Source organism: Melampsora larici-populina, assembly GCF_000204055.1.
Source record: "Melampsora larici-populina 98AG31 unplaced genomic scaffold MELLAscaffold_44, whole genome shotgun sequence".
Lineage (NCBI taxonomy): Eukaryota > Fungi > Basidiomycota > Pucciniomycetes > Pucciniales > Melampsoraceae > Melampsora > Melampsora laricis-populina.
Genome location: NW_006768808.1, coordinates 376,500 through 400,656, shown reverse-complemented (window position 1 = coordinate 400,656; position 24,157 = coordinate 376,500). Strand labels below are relative to the sequence as shown.

Here is a 24,157-nt window from a genome sequence, read left to right as displayed (position 1 = left end):
TAAAGAAAGATATGTGTTTGACTGAGAAATGGAACGTATATGATGTAAAGATTAGTCTTTTATAGATAAAAGGAGGTAAGACCTATATAGTCCAGTTATCATATCGCAGGAAATCTAAGAAGGAAATCTGAAATTTATAAGCTGGCTAAAATTCGTTGAACCTTTCCTTTCTTCGCAGTTGAAAGTCAAGGTGGTATTTATCTTCTTGCCTTCCTCGTTCGACTTGTGGTTTATGACTCATTGAATGATTTTTTTTTTCGCTCCGGAGCCTTAGCATGTTTCGTCATTAAAGACATTTGTCATTTGGTTTCTATTACTTTTAATGAGATATTACGTTTGGCCCAGGAATATTTAAGTACTGTTGTGTTCTCTTATCGCCGAGCATGTTCTTTGCTTCGCGACCTGTCCTTACATATAATTTTCCTTATCATTTTTTCATTCTATTGTTTTACGTTATTCTTTCGTCATCATCATCAATTCTTATTCTTTCTTCACTTGTCTTTCTTAGTGTGTGAGTTATAGATTTCTATTGTTTATCATGTGATTGATTGATCACGTTTTTTCGTATTTCATTCATAAAACTTTGATATTTACTTGATCAATAAGTTGGATTTTTTTTTGTATATCTTTGCAGGTTTTTTTTAAATAGTTTTTCTCTCGTTTGACAATATCACATTTTTTTTCAAAATTATTGGGTTTCTTTGTTCTTGAAGTGATTCTGGCGCTTAGTTCAGGTTTAGTTCACTAGGTAGAAATTAGAATCTGATTGAGACACCAGACTTGAACACAAACTGGATGTTCGTCACCCAAAGAAATTGGCAGAGGTTCCATCAAGCATTTAGGAAGTGATCATGATCAAATGAGAAGCTGACTGTTGTTTTGCAACATTTGATTGTTGATTAAAGATTAGACTTATTTGAAATCTTTGTTAAAAACAAGTCTTAAATGTACGTGAGAGTCTGAGAGAGAGAAAGGGAGAGACAGGACAATTCAGGCACTACATAAATTAGAAATTACTTAGAATAGAACTGAGCCATCACTTCAAGTGACAAGTTTCTTCAACTTCCACCGAGGCTTTATGTTGCTGTGTTCATTAAAATTAAAAAACTCTTTCCTTCCATCCATAAACACAAAGCTTAATCAAAATTCAAACTTCACCTAAACTTTGAACATCAAACCACCATCATCATCCTCAAGTTTAAATTTCCAAGAAATTCATCCAACTTCAACTTCAACTTCCAACTCAATCTTCCTAATCAAGAAATGTTTTCATTTTGGATCATTCTCATCTTTCTGATTTCTCTTACTTCATTCACTTCATCACTAGTCATACCTAAACCATCAAATCTCAATCCTCGATCTTCAACTCTTACTCAAGATACTTTAAAACGTGGAATGAATCCAAAAGCTTTAGATGAAGATGAAGCAGAACTTGCTAGGATTCAAAAAGTTATGGATGATGAAATTTGGGGTAAGACTTTCTCTCCTCTCACCAAACTATATCTTTATCAACATCTTACTTTGATATTGATGATTGAATTCTTCTTTGTATTTGGGTGTTCAATAGAGAAATGGAGTTATGCTCATATGATTCATGGTTCAGGTTCTCGAGCTGCTGAAGTCTTGAGTATCTCGACAGTCGCTTAAACAATCAATTTGAAACCAACATCAACTCATCGATCGTTTCATCAAATTCGTAAACTCAAAGCTTTCAATCTCATTCTTCGTAACTCATCACTTTAAAGAATCTCTTTGAAAATCTTCGATCCAGAACAATCAAGTCTTATCTTTCAATCTTAATCCAATTTGATCACACGTTTTAAATTCAAATTCATTTTCAAGTCAATCAACTTATTCTTTATCATTTTTTTTCTTCATTTTCTTTTACTCGTTGTTTTTCGTTATTTGTTGTGCAATTCAAAATCCAAGCTTATTAGACTCTTTCATGACCTTATCTCGACCTTCTCATTGGTCTTCAATTGATCCTTTGACTTTAAAGTGTAAAAATTTCCCCATATAAAGGATTTCCAATATATCCTTCCATTTCAGCTGAAGATTTAGACATCAATGACTCAGTCTCATATGATCAACTTTGGCGGTATTTCGAAACTGTTTCAATTTCGCCAAGTCGAAATGTGACATCAAGTTGTGGCTTTGCCCATGCGGGGCTTAATAGCAAAGAACGCTTTGATGTCTGAATAAACGAACTCTAGGCTCTAAAGTTGATATTCTGAAAGTAATAGTTCATGGTAAAGATGAATGCGCTCAAGCAATGTGGCGGTGTTTTAGGTGGACTTAAATTCTTAAGACATGATCTGAGTTTCAGAGCGTTGATGACGTAATCAAGACTCGAAACTGATATTATCCGCGGTTGAATCGATCGGGATTGTAAGATGCCCCAACTCGATCGGTCGGTTGGAGTTGAGACCCTTCCAAAGCCCTTTCAGATCATCATTTTACTTCAAAAGGTTATAATACAAAATCAACTCAGTCAAGACTCAAGACTAAAGAGCATTTTTGGGAATTGATTTCTTACAGATTAGTACGACATGTCACCTCTTATCTTTAGTTTCCCTGCAGTTGAGTACAATCTCTTTTGATTGAAGAAACAAATTTAATGATTTCGGTGATACATTCAAAGATTGATTGATTGATTGATTTTTGATTTCATTCACAAAAGGATTATGGGTATGTAGCCTTAGCAGCTTCCTCCACTGGTTTCTTAGGTAAGAATGTTCACCAATCCAATCCAAAACAAATAAAAACTCAAGTTACATACTAAAAGCAAGTTATCTTTTTTTTTAAATAAATACATACTTCAAAATAGGTTTATTTCAAACGATAGCCGTTAGCAAAGCTCGTAAAGCTGCTCAAATTCCTTACCCAGCTCCTTACGCTAGTAATGAAGAAGCAAAGTCTAATCCAGCAGCTATGAGATTTAACTGTGCACAACGGTAAGCCAATCTGTTTTCATTCTACACTTCCTTTGATCTTTTGTATTTTCTTTCTAAGAGATCTGATTCAACGAATGTAGAATTATGAACTGATTGGACTGATTGTGAATTTTTTTTGGCTGAGATAGTGCACATGCCAACACCTTGGAGGCCTTACCATTCTTTCTCTTCAGGTTAGTGGTCGCGATCTAATCTTGGTCACTGATACATGTGGAACCAAAAGTCATCAACATAAACTCCGTACTAAAGCTTTTGACCTTATCTAGCTTGCTCTTCACAGGGCTTCGTTACCCGCGCTATGCTGCTGGCTGTGGAGCAACTTGGGTCATAGGTTTGTAGTCTCTCTCGTGTTATGTTATTTTTCACGAGTTCATGGACCATGAAATGTTTTCTAATCTTTCAGGTCGCTTAATCTACACCATGGGTTATGCAAGTGGGGTTCCTGCTAAGCGTAACAGAGGTGTTTTTCATAACTTTGGTTACTTTGGTCAGTGATCTTTGTTTCCACAGAACCTTCACACAGATCAAGCTCATCATCACATGCTTGAACGTCTGCTTCTTGGCCTTTGGTTTCGGATTCCAATCAGGCTTGATCTTATCTTCTACTTGGGTTTCAATCCAAATGATACTTGAGACCTTTTAAATCAACCAAAATCGATTAATGTAGGATGGATCTCTACTTATGCTTGTCATCCTAGTTAGGGAATATTCCAATCCATGATTTGATCTTGAAAGATCAGATCCAAATTTTTTGTGAAGAAAAAAACAGTGATATGTGCTTGGATTTTCTCTCATGTTTACATTGGAACCATTCTGTATTAAATCAAAACCAGTGATTTTTATTGGGAAATTTGAATAAACAGATTGATATGGTATGATTCTGAAATAAGTATGACAAATCAGATAGTCAAAGTCAAGAGTGAACTGACTATATATAACTTCACATGGAAAGTTTTGACGATTCATGATAACAGTACCAGAGAACACAAAATCACAAGGTAATGGCTATGTAAGTAGTGAAGAGAAACGTGGTGAATGATAAATGAGGCATCTACCTTTTGACTCTGATATTGAGGGAACAGTGAGAAGACAACCTTGGAGGGTGGTAGGCTATGTACCCGAGTAGACAAGATTCAGATCATACCATAAAAATATGCACCATGTTGATATGTATGTAGCCAATTCAGGAAAACAATTTTATTCATCCATACATCAATTAGACACAGATCTATAAGTTGAGCCTGAGGTTGCTTGCACCCTGCTTTACAGAGTCTTTAATTATGTTAAACCACTCCTCTCCTCCAGAGATTCTTCTCATGGCTGTAACCACAGCATTGTAGTGATCCTTTACTTTGACCCAAGCCTCCTTGGATTCAGGGTTGTCTTCAAAGAACTGCTTTGTATCCTCCTGTGTTTTGCTCATGATACTGGGAAAGTGTGGTGTCTCTTGAAGAGCTTCACGTAAATCATCAAAACTACTGATATATGCTTCCACAATAGATTCCCGTAAGACTCGATCTGGGCCTGTTTCACTGATGATGGGCCACCTTTCAGCCATGGTCTTGAGAGTCTGTCCAAGATTCCAATGGAACCACATCTCTTTTATTGTTGGAGGATCAACTATGTTTTGGATAAGGAAGATGGGTAAGTGATTTAGCCTTTAAGATATACTATTTGAATAGAATCTCACATACTGTTCTCATGATTAAGGGTTCTATCTTCTCTAAAGAGGAACCTTCCAAAGCTGTTAGAACACAGACTGAAGAGGATGGAAATCATTCCAATGAATTGGATAGACAAATGGACATTCTTGAAGCTCTTCATGTCTAAAGTTAATCTATGTATAGTTTTGTTGAATGAAATTAATTTGGTTGATGTTGAGAGAAAGACTTTAGATGAGAATTGGATGAGGAAACAAGAATTCTTTTGTATGGATCAAATCTCACTGACTGATGAGTCAAGCAGGAGGAATTATATAGCTTATCTGCTAGAGTTTTGGGTCATGTTTCACAATCTTATCTTTGAATATATGAGACAAGTAAATACATCTGACATTGAGTGAAATATCCTGACACAGTTCTAATGAGCACAGTCACACTCATAGTTGTGACTGCAGCTGTGCACATTGAACATGTAGCACTAATTCAACTATGATTAAATTTATCTTTTGAGATAAGGACCTTAGGTTTTATATGTTATCAGTAGAGTCTGAACTCCTTTTGATACCCAAGATGCAGGTTATCACAAGGGATATCAGTTCCCATGTACAATGTTCCTCATAGACAAGTCTCAATCAAGTGGTCCCCAGAAACTTTGAATTTAGCTCAAATCAATCTTTTACTGCACTTTTTTGTAAAGAATGCCTTCTATCTTGTAAATTTGAGGGCACTGCCCAAGATGCCTTGGGATCAGTAATTCAACACATCCTGGATACAACTTGTTTGATAGGTCATGTCTGAGGTATCTGTCTGAGCTATTTTTATGTGATGATAGATACCCTATGTCAATATCTCAGAAAAATCCTGTCTGAGGTTTGAGATACAAGGAAACCTTAAAGATTTCAATTCTAGGTACATATGTTGGCATTGGGAGTGTCAAGTTTGATCATTTTACAGTGGCATTGGTCAAAAAAATTACTGTAAGTCGCAAATTTTATGTAATCTTACAACTATGGCACAGTTCACAGAGGTGTCCCCTTGTGGTAAAATTGCGAAATATGTAAACTCACCAGCTATACATGCCCAATTTGCAGGTCTCCCAGCCCTGAATGTTGCGGGCCATGGGTGATTCAGTGTAGTGCAACCACTATGCTACACATCATAATTGCCCAAGCACCTCAATCTAGCTGACTCCCCTGGGATCTGGGGAAATGATTGTCTGTGGTTAACACAAGCCTAACATTACATGTGTGCTTCACAAGCTGCTATATGTAGTCAGAGGTGTGGGGATGTAGTGTGATGGGTGCATTGGTACATAACTTCATATTGTATCAAAACTCATTATATGTTTGTATCACAGTGGGTTCCAACAGACTAGAACTGGTGCAAAGTGTTCAATGCAGCAGGCAATGTAATGCCCAGTGTCTCAGAGTCAAATGGACTGAAATAGGACACCGGTATGCTCCTATAAGGGTAGTCACACAGAATTGTGACTTTTGAGCTCCCGCGGAGATACTACACATGGGATTGTAGAGACCTGCCAGTTTCTGCCTTTGCTTTATTGCCACAGATTGCCACTATTTAGGATAAAACCAGTCCTAGAGCTATGGGTGAAGCCAGGGAAAGACTTGGCGGTTTGGCAGGGGCTCATCTCTGCAGAGCTCAAAGTCACATTTCTGTGTGACTACCCTTTATAGGAGCATACTGGGGTCCCACTGAAATGGATTAAATGAGGCCCATCTTAGCAAACAATTGTTTTGTTTTTACAGCTCTGTGGACCTGGTGTCAAAGTGATTGAGTTTTTCTACGATTGATAAGAAAAGAGTTGCTACAACTAGGAATCAGATCAAGATGATAACCATCATATTCAAAACTTATCAAACTCTCCAAGACTTCTTGCAGGGTCTGAACATACATAGCAAACAAAATCATTTTTCACTACAAATTCTTCAAAGTTAATCAGTCCTGATAAATCAAGATACTTCTTTCATCATTTTCTAAGCCTTCACTTGGTGATTCTTGTGGGTAAAGATTCTTCCTGTAAGTACTCTGTACCTCCAAAACCCACTAGACAACTACAATATATAAATATGATTGTCCTGATATAGATCAAGAGTGCACTCACACCTTGGAAATTCAAACCCAGAGCCATATAAAATCAAAACCTAAAGAAGTGAATAACAGAACCGGTGTCTGTTAAATTGAAAAAGGTGTTTTCTGAACTCACTGGATTAAAACTTATGTTTTTCACTCATCATGACAGAATTCTGATCACTAAACTCATGTATGTCAATCTTGAAGACGAGCAGCTCAAGAGTTCAAGCAACAAATTTAGTGTCACATTTGTCTAGGTTCAGATCAATGGAAAAAGTCCTTTTCATATCTTACAACAAGAGAAACCAATCTTAATAATAAAAACAAGAAATGCTTAATAGATACCAATGATAGATGAAAGACCAAAAACTGATAAGAAAAAGGATACGAATAAAATAAAATGATCATAAGATGTCTTCAGTTATAGTTCAACTGATCGACAAATACTATAAGAAGATAATAAAAAGTAAGAATTTTGTTTAAAACCCTTAATTTAAATCAAAAACAAGCATTCATCTTCAACTCTTATAAAACTTTTGTAAATCTTCTACATCTTCTTTACTACCTAAAAAGATTGGAATCCTTTGATGAATCTCAGTAGGAACCACATCCAAAACTCTTTCAGTTCCAGTGGTAGCCACTCCTCCTGCCTTTTGAATCACAATCAATCACAAATCAACTTAAGATCAATGATATATCAGGAATGAATCTTAAACCAACCTGTTCAGTTAAAAATGCCATAGGAAATCCTTCATAGAGTATCCTCAATTTACCAGTCTTTGATTTCTTATCAGCTGGATACCTATTCCTCATAAACAAACGTAAAGAGATCAGTTCTATTCAACACTATCAATCCGAAAGATTCGGTAGGGAAAGAAGTTGAATGAATCTTAACAAACCCAAAAATACCTCCATAAAGTAAGGTACGATGAACATCAGCAACCATAGAACCGATATATCGAGCCGAATAAGGTTTTCCATCTGATGGAAACTTAATCGAATTCAAATACTTAAGCACAGGTTCATGAAAGAACATTGTATTACCCTCATTAAATGAATAAATCTTGCCACGTTTTGGTACTTGAATTTTAGGATGGGTGAGAATGAATTCTCCAATACCCTGTAATGTTTACCGAAACAATCATCAATGCTTTGGTCTATCAAGTTCATCAGATATACAAAGACATTCAAAGAACAAACGTTATCGAGTGTATAACCATTTACACCATTTCCAGTCGAGATCACTAGATTAGCACTGGATCCATACATGCAGTAACCAGCTGCTACCATCTCTTTACCGGGCTTAAGAACATGTTTGATGTCTGGAGTCTCATCTGGAGGCTGAAAACCGTGAAAAACCGTTTCTCAAAACCCAATCCTGACTGAAAATGTCTAGAAAACCAAGAAAAAAATAAACTCTCACTCACCACTCGATAAATTCCAAAGATAGTTCCAATATTCACACCAGCATCTATATTCGAACTACCATCCAGTGGATCAAACACCACGCAATACTTTCCTCTCATCTTAGGATCTTCCACAAAGATAGCTTCATCCTTCAAACACCCAAACAAACAACCAAGAAATCGGTTCAATATGGTATGATGGATTTTTAAGTATAAGAATGAAAAATCGAATAAGGAACCCCCTCCCCTCCCACCGCTCGAAAAGAAAAAAAACCAACATTTTCTTCAGATACCATTAATGCAATCTTTCCAGAAGCTCTCAATGAATTAATCATAATCTGATTAGAAAGTACATCTAATTTCTTTTGTTCTTCTCCTTGAACATTTGTCACACCAGCTGCTCCGATCCTATTTGAAGAAAAAACAGAGAGAGAGAGATAAAAAGTTAGTTTATAGAAAATTGATCATTTTGGATGATGATCAAGAATCACTTACAAGTTTAATAATCTAGCTCTTCTTACATTTGTAGCTATGAATTTACAAGTAGTTTGAATAGCTGTAAGTAAGATAGTTAAATCACCGGTGGCTTGTGGTGTTTTAGCTTGATCATTAAGAACATGTCGAGTACTTGTTGAACTCGATTTAGATAGTTTTTGATTGATATATAATTTGAGAATCAATTTGTCGAATAGAAAGGTAGATAAATAATGAAACAGGTAAAGAGACTATCAGTGACGTCATTTAATATAGAATGATATCAAGAAGAATGACTGACAGAGTGATGATTTCAGTACTGATTTCATTTTCTGACATCTTTTTGTGATTTCACTTAAATTGTCTTTCTTTGTCTTCTGCTTCTTAATCCTGATTCTTTATAAACTGAAGATTGATTGATTGAATTTAATAATTTGATTTGAGAAGCTAATCACGATGATGAAAGAGTGAAGCCCTTTTAAACCATGAAGAAGTGATTTGTGATGCATTTTCAATTAGACTCGCTTCGGCTTTCAGATCAAAGCCGAATAACCGTGCTCAAACTTGAATTCAGATCGATTGATTTACCAAAGCGTTCTCAATCTCATCTTCTACAATTGTATGTACATATATTTATATCAACTGATACTTCAAGATCTGTTGATATCTTAAAGCTCAAGCTCTCAATATCAACTTAACCAAAGCAAGCACCTGATCGGAGGAGGTTATCATTCGATCCACCAATTCACATCGGATGATATGAAAGCACTGAGAAGCAGGAGTTGAATGAACCAAATGGTTAAAGTCTAAAGATGTGGCTATGCTAGTACTACTAGTTCAAACTGAGTAACCGTGTGACCACGAGAAGATTATCTTGCCTTTAATCTTATGTCCTTTTCTGATTTATAATGGCTTGTACCTAGAAAAATAATATCACAACACAAATATTTGACGAGATTCTGTGAAACTTGCTCAAATGTCAATCTTCACCTTCACAAAAGCAATCAAGATGATGATGATGATGATCAAGGAGGTTTATGTTCGGTTCCTTCATCTTTGCTGTATATACACATACGATACAGTACCAAACGTTTATGATCAAGCAATGACAAGCTTCACCTTTCCACTCAGGGGTCATCATCATTGAACAAAACTCATCTTCGTCTCATTCAATAAGTTGACCTAAAAGTTGATCATGATCATCCTGCCAACACGGGTGCAGGTCATGGTATCAAACCAACATGAACATATAAATCATGTACATCTAACCGCGCAAGAGTAAAACACACCAGAGTAACATTTCTTCTGGATTATATATTTATTTAATATTTACGCATTAGTTATTATGATCGCCTTGATCTCTTCAATCGCATGAACAATACGATCAGATTTAGTTTTCAGTGATGATGATCCTAGGCAAGCTTCAATCATCTTGACTTGAGAAGATGGTAATTTAGCAAATAACTGAATCATTTATCAAAACATCATGTAATCATAAGCCATCTAACAAGATTCAAGTCAAAAGATCTTAAAGAAGATGAAGACAGAAAGAAAAACTTACTAGATTCCCCATAGAAATCAAGCTGCGGTAGATCACTTCGTCATCAGTCTCATTTGAAATCATCTGACATTCAAGATCAAGATCAGTACACTCGAATTGCTAGCGAATATGGATGGAATACGATTTCACTCACCTCACAAGCCGGTTCTACAAGACAAACAGCACTTTCCTCATCTAATAACTTCTCAACACGCATAACCGAAAGACTATCGAAACAAGCAGATTTAATAAGCTTATCAAAAATTTCAAGATTTTTCAAAGCTAACTCACTTGAGCAATGTAGTTGCAAGGGCAACTTTAGCATTCTTGGTAGTCAATGAAAACGATTCAGCCCGTTTCCAGACTGATTGAATGATCTGTTGAGCAAGGTCTTCTTTACTAAGCTCTTTTTCCCTTGCAGTCCGCGAAGAACAAATTGACAACCCATTGTTCAGAGCTCTCAAAGCCATGGTGATGTTGAGTTCGATAGATGGAGTTATCGGTTGCTCGTTGAGTGAAGACGTCAGAATGGGTATCATCTGCTTTGGCAGTGATGTTGTTGCCAGAATCCTCAAAAGGTCCAAAGCTACCAAAAAAAAATTGCGAAAAGTTGTTATTGGATGTCACAAGTTTGTCGTGCGTAAAATCATTGTCCACACCTACCTGGAAATCGTTTGTCCAAGGGCCACGAGGATGACATCTTTTCAAGAACAGAAAGACCTTCATTTGGTACAGTCCCAGATGGGTTAGCTAAGAATTGAGTTAAGCCTTGTAATGCAGACAAGTCTGTCTCTGAGAGCTGGCCATTACCGTCGGTCTGTAAGACACAAGACAAAACTACACAGTCAATTCTACCCTAATGTTACCTTTCGAGCAGAAAAACCTTACTATTTCTGAGCTGAATTGCCGAATTTTCTTCATGACCGCATCAAAATTGAGATTCGCAGGCGGAAAGGTCAAGTAACCTTTCTGGTAAACAGGCAAGAGTTACGTGTTTAGTGAAGAAAGATCAGAAAGCTTCCGAAACGTTAGAATGCTTGCACTTACATGTGGTAACAACGCAGCGCGAGTTGACTTGCTAACAGCATTCGAGGAGCCTTTTGTGTTACAGGCCCAAGTTTAATCTTCTACATTCGAAATCTTACAAGAAACTATAAATCACTCACCAGTCCATGGATCAACACCAGAGCTCTGTCCATTAGACTCCCCTGGCTGACCAGGACGATAACTACCAGCGCCTGTGAATGGATCAGCTCCAAGATTTCCAGTAGCACTAGGCGGTGCATTTCCTGGACGGTAGCTTCCAGCACCAGTAAACGGGTCAGCACCACCTGTAGTGCTACCAATCGAGACGCCAGAGGTATTCTTGTCGATGAATTCCACGATTTGATCAACATAGGTATCCGGTAATTCATGTTTTGCCAACCATTTCTGTGCGACCGTATAGGGATTGTCTAAGATCCAGACCAGCTTTCAGTCAGTCTTGATGATCTAAAAGTTAATCGAGTCATGAATTAGAGAACTTACCCACCCGAGACACTAAATGGAAGCTTGAGAGGAGGAACACCATCCTTGATATCCACATCAAATACATAATCGTATTCTTTTCCTTCATAGAGCTGTTTCCTAGAAGAACCAATCCCATCCACTACTGTTCCGACCATCGTCCAATCACCCTTCATTCCATCCCATGAATAGGCCTCTACCGCTCCATTTGTTTCATTCTTTGCCATCGCTACCTCACCCTCTTTCTTTCCGCGTCGTGCGAGTAAAGCTTGAACGCTAGGTAAGTCAGATTTCTTTACATCCCCAATCGTAGCCGCTGGTACCGAACTGGCTTTGACGCTGTCTTCAAAGGCGGTCAACACATCGGGAGCGGCCAGACGCTCTGCCGCTCGAGTAAACACTCTAATCATACTATCAGACGAGCCGCATGCAAAGTCGCCTGTTTCCCGACAAACTGACACCGTCCATACACTAATAGCTGGTACCGTGACCGTCTGAGAAAGTTGACCGGTGGTGGGATCCCAGATTCGAACGGTACGATCTTCGCCAGATGAGATCAGTTGCCCACTTGGAAAGGCATCCAAAGAGTAAATAAACGAATCATGACCATCCAAGACTTTTAACATCTCACCCGCCAAACTCCAAATCCGTACTGTCGCATCATTTCCAGCTGATGCAAAGTGATCCGAAGAGTTTGGCATTCGTACAAGAGCACGTACAGCTTGAGTATGACCTTTGAAAGTTTGAACTGATTTCCCGAGTTTCCATAACATGATTAAATTATCAGCTGCACCAGTCAAAACACTATCTAATTGATCACCGAGACCGATGATGGCCCATACAGCTGCAGAGTGAGCTTCTAAGGTGTAAAGAGGTACGTTGTTTCGCCAAACTATCGCAGTACAATCCCAACTTCCACTATAGATGGCTGGAACATCTGTCGTCCCATATGTGACATCCAAACAGCATACGTTGGATGTATGACCTGCAAGTACATATCGAGGCTCGTACGGTTGATTAGGAGCTGGATTTGCTGGCCAAATCTGTATCAAAGCGTCTTGACCAGCGGTAAGGACGAATTCTAAAGAGAATCACCTCAAAATCAGAGATGAGTTGTGTAAAAAAAGAGAAATGATTCTTAAGAAAAAAAACCGTACCTTCACCATCGATCTTAGCATGCGATACAGCGTTAAGAAATCCTGGATTTGAGTTTTGAAAAACGGTTTGATCGGACCAATCATTCGAATTGGTATGACTCCAAATCCGAGCAGTCGTATCACGAGCACAAGAATAAAGAGTATTTGGTTTGATAAATTTCAGTGATTTAACATCTTGAGAATGGCCAGCAAGAGTAGCTGATAATTGAAATGGTGAGTTGGTGCCTGACATCTTCAAGATCTTTTGTTCAACTTGGAATGGTGTTGTGGTTCGCAAGGAGAAGACTGTGCCAGTGACGTATGTATGTATGCCTTCCCTTTAAATACAGCGTGATAGGTCGAATCCGAGGTATGTAAAATGCAGTCCGGGACCGTGATCGATGGTTTCCAACCTTCACTTGCCCTGATCGGATAATCAAATGCTTCATGATCGTCGAATCATGAACTAAAAGTACACAAATTTAAAACTTGCATTCTCATTAGGGCGGTTCAAGTTGAGTTTTGCGAACAACCTGACGGAGAGCCCCGATCTCTTTTTTTAGGGCAGCTAGATCATTAAAATTTGTGTTTGATGTCGCGTGAACGGTCTAAAATTCGCTTTTTATGGCCTTGTAAAAGAAGGTACAACAGCCAGTGCATTTTTTTTCCCAAGCCCAACGTCCTTGTTTCTTGTTTTTTTATCATTTGCACCTTTTTCGTTGCATGAGATGATCGGAAAACAAACATCCATAGCACCGTATCCCATACGGAATTCATCATCTCATCCCCATCCTTTCCCAGCGGCCATATTTTCATCTTTTTCCATACCATGCCTCGAGTATCCGAACGAGTTTCTGCCATACGTGGCCTCACCAATCTCTATTTGTTCGCCCACACGACTTCAGACTTCCGCATTCCCGGAACAGAACCTGATCCAGACAATCCAACAGATGGCGAAATGATTTTCCGGAACGATTCCATGATGTCAAACTTGACCGATGAGATGTTTGATTTAGAACAGCAGTGGGGAGAACTGCTAGTGCAGGTTACCTCAAGGCGTTACCTTAACGAGCGAATACGCATCCCGCTTCCAACAGCTTTCGACCTGCGAGATATGCTGCGAAGCAGGCGGACAGACTTCAAGCAGGCCATGCGAACCACCCCGGAAGGCTTTCAAGCTCTACTCGAGATGATTCAATCACATCCTATCTTTGTATTGTCTAGTAATAATCCCCAGCCGCCAGTTGCGAAACAACTAGCGATAACCCTTGAGCGTCTAGGAAGCAACGGCAACGGTGCTTCCGTTGGCCGATTTGCCCGCAATTACAAAGTGGGTAGGGGTTCTGTGATCAATTGCAGTAGGCGAGTCATCTCGGCGATTTTGGACGTAGGCGCCCACTACCTTGTTTGGCCCAGTTCAAACCGACGTAAAGCTATTTCGAAAGTACTTGCAAGAGACGGTTTTCCAGGCTGTGTTGGATTCGTAGACGGAACCACGATTCCTTTGTTTCAGCGCCCTGGTAGAGACGGCGAAGTCTTTTTCGACATGAAGCATCGGTATTCTCTCAACGTACAGGTTGTCTGCGACTGCAACAGAAGGATCACCTACGCTTACGCCGGTTGGCCTGGGTCATGTTGTGACAGCACTGTGTACTCAAAGAGTGAATTGAACAATCATCCGGATAGATACTTTGATAAAGGTAATAGCTTGCTTCCGCGTTTCACAGTTTCAAGAAATCTTCTAACACAAATGTTTTCCTTACTTTAGATGAATACATCGTAGCCGATTCAGCCTACATCCCTTCCGAGACGGTAGTCCCTTCATACAAAGGACAAGCAGCGGAAATCGAGAGGAACAAAGAGTTCAATTGGTGTGTAGCAAAAGCTCGGGTTCGCAACGAGCATTGTATTGGTATTCTCAAATCACGCTGGGCATCACTTCAAGGTTTACGATTGGCCTTGAACAGCCGCGAAGATATGTACCACATTCTCCGATGGATTTGGTGCTGTATCATTTTACATAACATGCTTGCGGATTTGGGCAATGCGTGGGATGAAAATGATTATGATATCATTTTGAGGGAGCCTGGAGACGCTGGAGTTCATCAACGTGGCATTGCAGTTCCAGCCTTAGATGTCATGGAACGAGGCCGGGCTAAACGAGAGGAAGTTCGAGACCACGCAGTTGCCTACAACTGGCAGAGCGGTGGCCTCCCAATCGTCTCTTAAATCTCCTTTTTTTTAATCTGTGTTTTGACCAGTGTTTCTTTGTTTTCTTCAACGTTATCATTTTCAACTTTTATTTCTTCAACATTATTATTTTTAACTTTTAAATGTGTACCTTCCGATTGGGTTTCTTTTTGAATTTCTGTCTCTTTCTTTCTCGCTTTGTCATGAAATTTTGTACTGTGTGACTTTGGTAGTTGGCCGTGCAGATTGTGAAATTCAAATCTTTTATTCCACCAAGTAACAGATGCGAGTGGAGCTTCAAATATAGATGTTTGACATGTGAGACTAAACATGTGTGACTTGGCCAAACTGGGAAAGAACAAAAAAATACATAGGAATGAATTTGCATACATGTTTAACAAAGAGATGATATCGTGAATAACATCACTCGCCAAAGGCTACATAGAGATTTGAGGAAATGAGACGGCATAACGAATTGCTTGATAAAGCGATGAGATAGCAAATAACATCACTCGGAGAAGGTTACAGAGGGGATCGTACAATTCAGATGGCATAGAAAACTATCTTATTGATAGAGTTTAAAAGAAATGGATAAGAAACTACCACTGCAAACAAAAAAGAACCAGATCGAACAGCGAGAAGAACACCTTGATAGCTTAACTACAAGTAAAATCATATGTCTTCTAGATCGAATCATCTATGAAAAACAAGCACGTGAGTAATCAGTAATCACAATCAGTTGAAGTTCAATGCGAGTGATGCGGAAGTGACTTACGCTTTGTCTTCAACAGGATACATCAGGCGAAGGTAAGCCTCCAGCTCTTGAGGAGTCTTACCTTCTAACACTAATCGCTCACAGAACGCCTTGCGCTCCTTGCGCTCCTCTTGAAGTAAGCGCTTAGACTCCATCTCGCGTTGCTCTTCACGGTCAAGAAAGTATCGCTCCTTGGTCCAGTTCAGGGTTGATTTTCGATCTTCCAATTCAGCTTGAATTTGAGCTTCGTCTACTTGCATGCGAGCTTGATCAAATTGTTGTCACCATTCTTGAGCTTTCGAGATGACCTCCATTTTGGAATCGTTGGCCTTTTGAATCGCTGAAGCAAGTGCAAATTTGTGATCCTTGACATGGACGTTCGATGGGTCAATCGAAGGGAGTGGGTCCAGTCCTCGGCGAGAAAGAGGTGCGCGGGAAGCACGTGAACCAGTCGCTTTGGTCGCAGAAGCAGAGGCGGTATTGGCAAGACTCGCATCGTCGCCAGAGCTAGAGTCCATTGCTCGTTCCTCGGCAGTGAGGGCGTATTTCCTGGCAGTTTCCTTCTTCGATCTCTTCTTCTTGACGGCAGAGGGATTGACGCCAGAGGGAGCAGGAGGTAAGTCTTTGGAGACATCAGCAACCTGTATGTGATCATTTCGAGTTTTGGGTGTTGGAGGAAGAGAGCTGAATTCGGTCCTTTCGTTGTTTAGGAATTTGCGATAGTGCTCGTTGAGAGGGTCTGGGCTGCCGGGACGTATCAAAGGAGACACTGGCGATGGAGACTTGGATTCAATCCCGAGGACAGCTTTTTCAGCAGGGGCAGATTCGCGAGCGGGGCTTGACAAGGCATTGGGCACCAATAAGCCTGGAATATTGTGTTCATCAAAGAAATAGGTCAATATACAAGGTATTAAGGTATGAAGAAAGAAAACCAAGATTAACCCACCAGAACTAAGACCGGAGCGGTCATGCCCGTTGGTGATGTCCCCATCACTCTCCTTCTTGCCTTCGTCATCAAAACCGCAATCAGATTCGTCTTCGGAGGGTTCCTGATGGCCAATTCCCGAGTCCAGAATTCCAAACGGGTTGACGTTCCCTTTATCACGGAACAGAGCGTCCATTTCTGGGTAACAGGGGCACATCGATTCCAACAACGCATCCATGGTGTGAATACCTCGTGAGTGGTGTTTGGCCTCAAGGCCAGCACCAGTCTTGGAGCTGAAGGTTTTGGCGGATTGGTACTTCGCTTTGTACCTGCGCAGGCGTAAAAGAAGAGTTCGGCCAGTGAGGTGCATATCGGTGGAGATATGTCGCTCGTTGTAGTTATTGTTGATTTTGATGGCAAGAGTGTTCAAAATCGTCTTCGGATTCATGGGTAAACCAGTCACCTTGGTTTGACTGCCACCGCCAAATAGAGCGTTGAGGACGTTTGGTTTTGCAAGATAGGCGACAATCGCCTTGTAATCCATCAGATCAAATGGAGGGCTATCGCTGGTTCCACGCTTGTGGTTGCTCGAAGTCGCAACACTCTCGGAACGTTTCTTCGCGGCGATTCGTGATCTTTTGACCGCGGCGGCACTTGGTTTGGACCCAACCACATGGCCGGACAAGGCGAGATCCGCAGCGATTTGGGCCTTGGTTCGACGAGGGCGACGCGCGCTGTTTTGAGATCTTTTGGGAGAAGATCTGGGCGAAGTAGTACGCATCTCAGAAGGAGCTACAAACCAACACAAATGAAAATTCAATGTATAATCAGTATATGAGCAGATAGGCATGAACCAGGGTAATCACATACGTTTCTAGTGCTTGGATGGGAAACGGAATGTTTGAAAATGCTTGAAGTAACTCGAAGTGCGTTCAAAGAGGATGAAACCGGATCGAAGTGCGTTCAAAGAGGATGAAACCGGAGCTAGCAAATTTCAACTGAATAAGATCGAAAAACAAGAAGGATGTGTAGGCCAATCAGTCATTGGGTTAAAGGAGTAAACCCAAACGGGCGAGCAGGAAAAGATAAATGAATTACCACACCAGAGATTGAGAATTCGAGTGAAGAAAGTGAAAGAAGAAATCAATCACGGTGACGAGAGGTGACAGCAACAAAAACGAACAGAGATGATAGCTTATATAAGGAAAGGCGTCGAGTAGCTTACATGAGAAACCGAAGGACTCTTTCCAAGCGGCGGAGAACTTTGTCCGTGCCGTGATCTGATATCCAGAGGGTATGTAGGGTTTTCCGGGGAGCGGGCATGAACCCAGGTGTTATCGATATCGGTGAAGGGTTTTCCGGGGAGCGGGCATGAACCCAGGTGATATCGATATCGGTGATATCGGATATCATCAACCCTGGGCCATACCTGGTGACCAAATCCGGAGACCTCGGGTTCCCAAAGTGATTACCACGTTTGATAACCGTTGAACCAGGCACCAGACGATAAAAAAAGATAAAAAAAAAAACCTTGGCAAAAAAAAAAAAAACATCGAGGCACAAAGCAAGAGTTAAAAAAAAAACAGGTCCTTTTTTTTTTGGCTCTTTTTTTCTGCGAGTAGGCAAACACCATATAATTTTTAAGGCCTAAACTTCGATTGTAAAACCGCGAGCCAGCTCTAGAGCTGGCTTGCGAGCTTAAAATCATACGTATAATTTTAAGGAACCATTCAAAACTTAAATTGAGAATTTGGGTCGTAAACGGCCTACTTGAACCGCCCTATTGTCACCGAGTTTTCTAAACTCAACAAAGTCCCACGCGAGACGCAGCGTGGGACTTTGTTGAGTTTAGAGTTTTCCAGTTTTTGATTAGATGGCCGAATTTCTAAGGTGTACTAGTCTCTTGTCAATTACATGTTTTAGTTAGTGTTGTATGCAATTAAGCCAAAAGCACTTTAAAAAAAAACAAAAAAAAACAAAAAAGTCCCAGAAGCAAGGGTTCTTCCACTTTGATCAGTATGACTTGAGTATGTGATCTGAATTCACAAGCTGATCAGAATATCTATTCCTATAAAGATGATGATCAGACCAACAGGAAGTCAATTTTGACCACCAGAAGGAAAAATCTGATCAATTGAAAATCTGATCAGGATGCAAAGGAATAAAAGCATATCACAAGTTGAGTGATTTGTGATCCTGAAGGATTATTCTTCAACTGAGCTTCATAACACTTGCTATATATGAGCTCTGGGTGAATCTTTCTAATTTATTTCCAGACTATAAAAACAAATTGATCAATAAAAAAACAAGTTAACAAGTAAGCCAACTGTGGCCATGGGCTCCTGAAGTCCTGAAGTCCTAACCAAACTTTATCTACCCTAAAACTTCTGGACCCAGTACAAGTTCAAAGTAAGAATACTTTCCTCACAAATCATTCAACTTCTCCTCATGAAAGACCAATGAAAGAGAAGAATCACAGATTTCCAACATTTCAAAAACATCTCATAACTTCAAAAAAACTTTCAAAATGTCTTCCAATTTTCCACTGAGTCCATCCATCCTTCTTATAATTCCCATCCTTTCATTCCATTGTATTCAATAAACCTAATCACAAAATGGAAAAACTTACGGGGAAAATCGCAAACATCCACCGTATCACACATACACACACTGTTCATGAATCTCGACGTATCTAGACAAAGTTCAATATATCAAATGCAAAAAGATAAAGAAGAAGAAAAAAACACAAACCAAAAAAAGATGCTAAACAAATTGTATCTTCATGTATGTAACATCAAAAACAAAAAAAGAAAAGAAAAAGAAAAAGAAAAAGAAAAAGAAAACAAAAACAAAAACAAAAAAACACAAAAAAAGGAAACTTCAAACACACATATCACACACACCAACCTGAAAGATCTTCACAAAAAGATTTCTTTACTTTTGAGTTTCATTATATATCACTTTTTGTTTCCATCATCATGATCATCATTATCTACCATATTCATCCATCCCACCATTCCAACAATTCCTTAACTCCAAAATTCCAAAATTCCAACTCCTTTAACTCTTCCTTTTCAATCAATGTTTTTTTCATATCATCAAAGAAAAAAAATCTTTCAACGTTTCTTTCCTTTCTTTTTCGGTCAAGTTTCTACAAAAAAACATTTGTTTTCCAAAGAGTTTATTTTCAATTATCTCAAGGGGAAACAAACAAAAAAGAATAAAAACATCAATCAGAAAAAAAAGACAACTGTTTTTTTTCTTGAATCATTTCCTAAGTAAAGGATGTAAGATTTCTAATTCCAAAAAAAACCATAAGTCAAGAATCAGTATACACATTTCTTTCATTCGAATTTCGAAAAATAAAAAAACACAAACGTTGATGAAGAGCTTTCCCCGCAGGCACCATAGGAAAACAATGTTCACTGCACCCAAAAAAAACCCCAAAATCAGTCACTACAAATCCGAATCCCAAAACCTTTTTTTCAAAAAAAACCTTCTTTTTTTCAAAAAACCTCTTTTTTTTCAAAAAACCTCTTTTTTTTCAAAAAAAAGCACTTTTTTCAAAAAGAAGCACTTTTCAAAAAAAACAAGCACTTACCGATCCGTCACTTTCACATGAAACAAAACCGGTCGATCATTATCATATTCCATAAACTCCGACATCTTCAACTTTAAATCTTCTTTCTTATCACAATAAATCGCATGACAATGCATCGATTTAGCTAATGCACAGAAATCCGGGTTGGTCATTCGAGTTGAAGAATATCTATTAATAATACAGAAGAAAATCCATCCCATCAAAATCATTCGTGGTTGAGAATACATCAGTTGTACAGCTGGGGATCACTTACCTTGATTCGTAGAAGAGGTCTTGCCATTGGAGTACCATTCCTAATCAAACATTGAAAAACTCAAATCAGCTCATACCACATGAAAAACTAATCTTAAAGTTCATTCATCAATTCAATTCGATAAATACCTTGAAATTCATTATCAAGTACAATGACTTTAACTCCAATCCCAAACTCATGAGCGGTAGCCAACTCCATAGCAGTCATAGAAAACGAAGCATCCCCATCAATATCAACGACAAACTTTTGAGGTTGAGCGACCTTAGCCCCAATAGCCGCCGGAAGTCCATATCCCATGGTCCCCAATCCTCCCGAAGTAACAATCGATCTAGGAGAAGTCCAACGATAATGTTGAGCAGCCCACATCTGATGTTGTCCCACGCCAGTCGAAATAATTAAGTTTTCTTTACGTCCTTCTTTGGATTTAGCCCATTGGTCTAAAGCTTCGATGATTTCTTGTGGTTTCATCATTTCTCCTGGTAAGGATGGTTCATAGATAAATGGATATTTAGCTTTCCAGCTTCGGATCGTATCTATCCATTCTGTTCTAGAAGGTGCTCCATCAGGTCGTTTAGGCATCATTTCAAGTAATTCGCCTAGGTTCTCGACGACATCTCCTTCGATTGCGCAAGTCGCATTGACTACTTTATTTATGTTTTTAGGTTGCACTTCAAAGTGAATAATTCCTCCACGACCTTGAGCTGCAGCTGCTCGAGCATGAGGTGCGAAAGCTAAGAAAAAAAATCATTCATTCATTCAAATCGTTTGAATCAACTCTAAGCAGATTGAGATTATATTGAAATCAAAAAAAAAGACTGACTATCCACTTTTCCAGTCACTCGATCATCAAACCTTGCACCCAAAGCAATGATCACATCCGCATCTTGCATCGCCAAGTTAGCATAAGCCGATCCATGCATCCCCAACATATGTAAACTTTTCGGATCTTCTTCATCAAATGCACCCATACCCATCAAAGTGGTAGTGACCGGTATATTCCATTCATCAGATAACCGTTTCAATAACTTAGGTCCATCTGGAGAAGATAGTATTCCTTGACCAGCATAAACTAATGGTCTTTTAGCATTCAAGATCATCTTAGAGGCTTGTTGTAATAAACTAGGATCAGCTGTAAGATGGTTTCGTGATCCAGAAGGAATTGGTTGAGAAGATCTTGAACGTGATCGTAAAGGATTAGAAGGTAAGGCTCGTTCTACTAAATCAGGTTGAGTATATTTCAATGGGATCGGTGTTCTTAAAATCCCAGCCGTCATATCTTTTGGTAAATCCACCAACACAGGTCCAGGTCGTCCAGAGGTAGCAATCTTAAAAGCTTCATTGATCCGACGTGGTAGATCGGTGATATCTTTAACCATAACATTCCATTTCGTACAACTTCGACTGATTCCAATCACATCAGCTTCCTGAAACGCGTCACTCCCAATAGCACTAGTAGCCACCTGACCCGTAAAGACAATCATCGGAGTCCCATCACTATAGGCATCTTGCATAGGTGTGATGGTATTAGTAGCACCCGGACCCGAGGTGACCAGAACGATCCCAGGCTTTCCAGACACTCTGGCATAGCCTTCTGCCATATGTCCTGCGCCTTGTTCATGTCTAGGTAAGATGAAATTGAAATGTTTGGAATTGTAGATCGCATCAAAGACAGGTAAGATCGCTCCACCGGGATAACCAAAGACGTGTTTAACATCATGCCGTAACATCATCTCATGAAAGATCTACATACCAATCGAAAAAATACCATCTTAATATCAATTTGGATACGATCTTGTTTTGGAGAAGATGGAAAAAAAATTGACTGACCTGACCACCACTCATTCCAATAAAACTACTATCCAATAATTCACCATCCACTTCATTTGAAGGTATATGATTGGGTTGATGTCTTGAAGGGATCGAAATATCAGGATCGCGTTGAAATCCAGGAGCAGGAATAGGTCGACTAAAACCCATCCAATCCAAGAAACCATTGAGATTTTGAAGATAAAAAAAACAAAATTAAAGAGTCAGTTAAGGATATGATTGAAAGGTTTTTAAAAATGATTAAATGATGAGACCTACTAACACTTCTAGAGATCCTTTTGGATTAGTAGTACTTATAGATCGATTCAAGTTGGATGGTATTGATTTGATATTTGAATTTGAATCGAGTTTATTGGAAGTTGTTGTTGATGATGATGATGATGATGATGATGTAGTTGATTTTGAACGATTTGAAAGATGAGTTGATCTGATGAAGTTAGAATGATGAGATCTTTTAAGATGATTAAACCAATTGGAATGAGACTTCAATTGACTGAAGCCACTCATGATGAACTGTTCGATTGAGAATTGAAGTTGATGAGGTTTGACTTGAATGGTGAAGATATATCTTAATCCGATTTTAAAGAAATGAAGTTTAATTGGTACTTTATCAGAAATCGTTCAGAGAAAGCCAGGGTGAGCTTTATAAATGTGAATTCACCAGTCAAACCAAAAAAAAAAAGTTGAAAATTTAAAATTATCCCGATCGATTCATAACTTACAACAACTGTATAGACATGTAAACAATTCAAATCAACACACATGTAATCATCTTCACACATGTATCATGTAAATATCAGGATCCAGTGTAGGACTGCGACCCGGACCCGACCCCGCCCGGCCGAGCTCGCCCGAGCATATTCTTGGGGCTCTCGGTACGCGCCCCGGGGCAGTTAAACCTAACATGATGAGATTGACAACTGTCCTGCGGGCGCCTCGGGCGCCCGACCCGAACAGGGCGCCGACTACGTTTCCGCCAAACAATCTCACGATAATCAACCTTCGGATATCTCCGAATCGCACTTGGTCCTTCTTGGTCATGGCCTCCCTCTCTACGACTGTCACACGATCCTCTCACTTACGTGCCATGATGTCTTCCTGTTCCTCTCTTGCTCCGTCTGATTCAATCTCCGATGTGGCTTCTGATAGTACCTCAACGTTACGCTCTTCCTGGGTGTGGACTTATTTTGTAACTGAGAAAGTCGATGGTGTGATGAAAAACGTATGCCGAGCCCAACAAGGATTCGTCGACGCGGTCAATCCTTTCGATGTACAACCTGACACCCCTGCGACTGAGATTTGCAACAAAGCTCTTGCGATTGACAAGCATGCTAGTACAAAGTCAATGATTTGACATCTCGATCGCCACCATCATATTGTACCTCCCACTCAAACTGATCAACCTACCGTGTCAGCCTTCTATATTGACGGAGTGCCTGTCAAAGTAAGTCCCGTTTCAAACTTCTAATTTAATTCAAAGCTTTCGATTGGACTTTAACTCTTCATCTTAACGTTTGTATTGTTTATTTTTGTCTCTCTAGGTCAGACCGCTCAACAGAGCAAATCTCAAAGAAGCTCTAATTCGGATGGTCGTCAATCAAGAGATCCCGATGTCCTTTGTTGATGCAAAGGAGTTTTGGGAGATCATCAACATGATCAATCCCACTGCTTTCACTCTCTTATCCAAACGTACTGCTATTACCAATGGAATCTTGGATAGTTTCCGATCGGCTCGAAACAAGATCATCAATTTGCTTTCCGGTGTCTCCCACGTATCCATCACATGTGATGGATGGACGTCTCCCACCAACATCTCTATGCTTGGTGTCACCGCTCACT

At 39.5% G+C, this 24,157-nt stretch overlaps 6 protein-coding genes across 6 annotated transcripts; 2 read left to right on the top strand and 4 right to left on the bottom strand.

The window, feature by feature from the left end:
- Positions 1-1,254: 1,254 nt before the first annotated feature.
- Positions 1,255-2,000, top strand: MELLADRAFT_72842 (uncharacterized protein; the record flags this gene model as incomplete). The annotated part of the gene is made up of 2 exons (XM_007414610.1): positions 1,255-1,471; positions 1,568-2,000. The coding sequence occupies 2 exons, from the start codon at positions 1,264-1,266 to the stop codon at positions 1,645-1,647; spliced, it is 288 nt and encodes a 95-aa protein (XP_007414672.1).
- Positions 2,001-2,549: 549 nt separating this feature from the next.
- Positions 2,550-3,656, top strand: MELLADRAFT_110434 (uncharacterized protein; the record flags this gene model as incomplete). Its single annotated transcript, XM_007414611.1, has 7 exons — positions 2,550-2,579; positions 2,681-2,726; positions 2,828-2,954; positions 3,083-3,127; positions 3,221-3,285; positions 3,358-3,441; positions 3,622-3,656. 7 exons carry the CDS (start codon positions 2,550-2,552, stop codon positions 3,654-3,656), a joined length of 432 nt encoding a protein of 143 aa, XP_007414673.1.
- Positions 3,657-4,182: 526 nt separating this feature from the next.
- MELLADRAFT_110433 (uncharacterized protein) lies at positions 4,183-4,778 on the bottom strand (the record flags this gene model as incomplete). Its single annotated transcript, XM_007414533.1, has 2 exons — positions 4,183-4,574; positions 4,649-4,778. The coding sequence occupies 2 exons, from the start codon at positions 4,776-4,778 to the stop codon at positions 4,183-4,185; spliced, it is 522 nt and encodes a 173-aa protein (XP_007414595.1).
- A 2,183-nt stretch (positions 4,779-6,961) lies between these two features.
- MELLADRAFT_72840 (uncharacterized protein) lies at positions 6,962-9,039 on the bottom strand (the record flags this gene model as incomplete). Its single annotated transcript, XM_007414532.1, has 8 exons — positions 6,962-7,356; positions 7,427-7,508; positions 7,606-7,826; positions 7,907-8,047; positions 8,134-8,262; positions 8,391-8,520; positions 8,608-8,739; positions 8,888-9,039. The coding sequence occupies 8 exons, from the start codon at positions 8,923-8,925 to the stop codon at positions 7,225-7,227; spliced, it is 1,005 nt and encodes a 334-aa protein (XP_007414594.1).
- A 2,425-nt stretch (positions 9,040-11,464) lies between these two features.
- Positions 11,465-13,000, bottom strand: MELLADRAFT_23660 (uncharacterized protein; the record flags this gene model as incomplete). The annotated part of the gene is made up of 3 exons (XM_007414531.1): positions 11,465-11,580; positions 11,658-12,665; positions 12,796-13,000. Coding segments are annotated over 3 exons (1,329 nt in total), but the record flags the coding sequence as incomplete, so codon positions are not given.
- A 6,904-nt stretch (positions 13,001-19,904) lies between these two features.
- MELLADRAFT_110430 (uncharacterized protein) lies at positions 19,905-22,468 on the bottom strand (the record flags this gene model as incomplete). Its single annotated transcript, XM_007414530.1, has 7 exons — positions 19,905-19,933; positions 20,016-20,062; positions 20,239-20,406; positions 20,492-20,531; positions 20,620-21,222; positions 21,312-22,233; positions 22,319-22,468. The coding sequence occupies 7 exons, from the start codon at positions 22,466-22,468 to the stop codon at positions 19,905-19,907; spliced, it is 1,959 nt and encodes a 652-aa protein (XP_007414592.1).
- Positions 22,469-24,157: the final 1,689 nt, after the last annotated feature.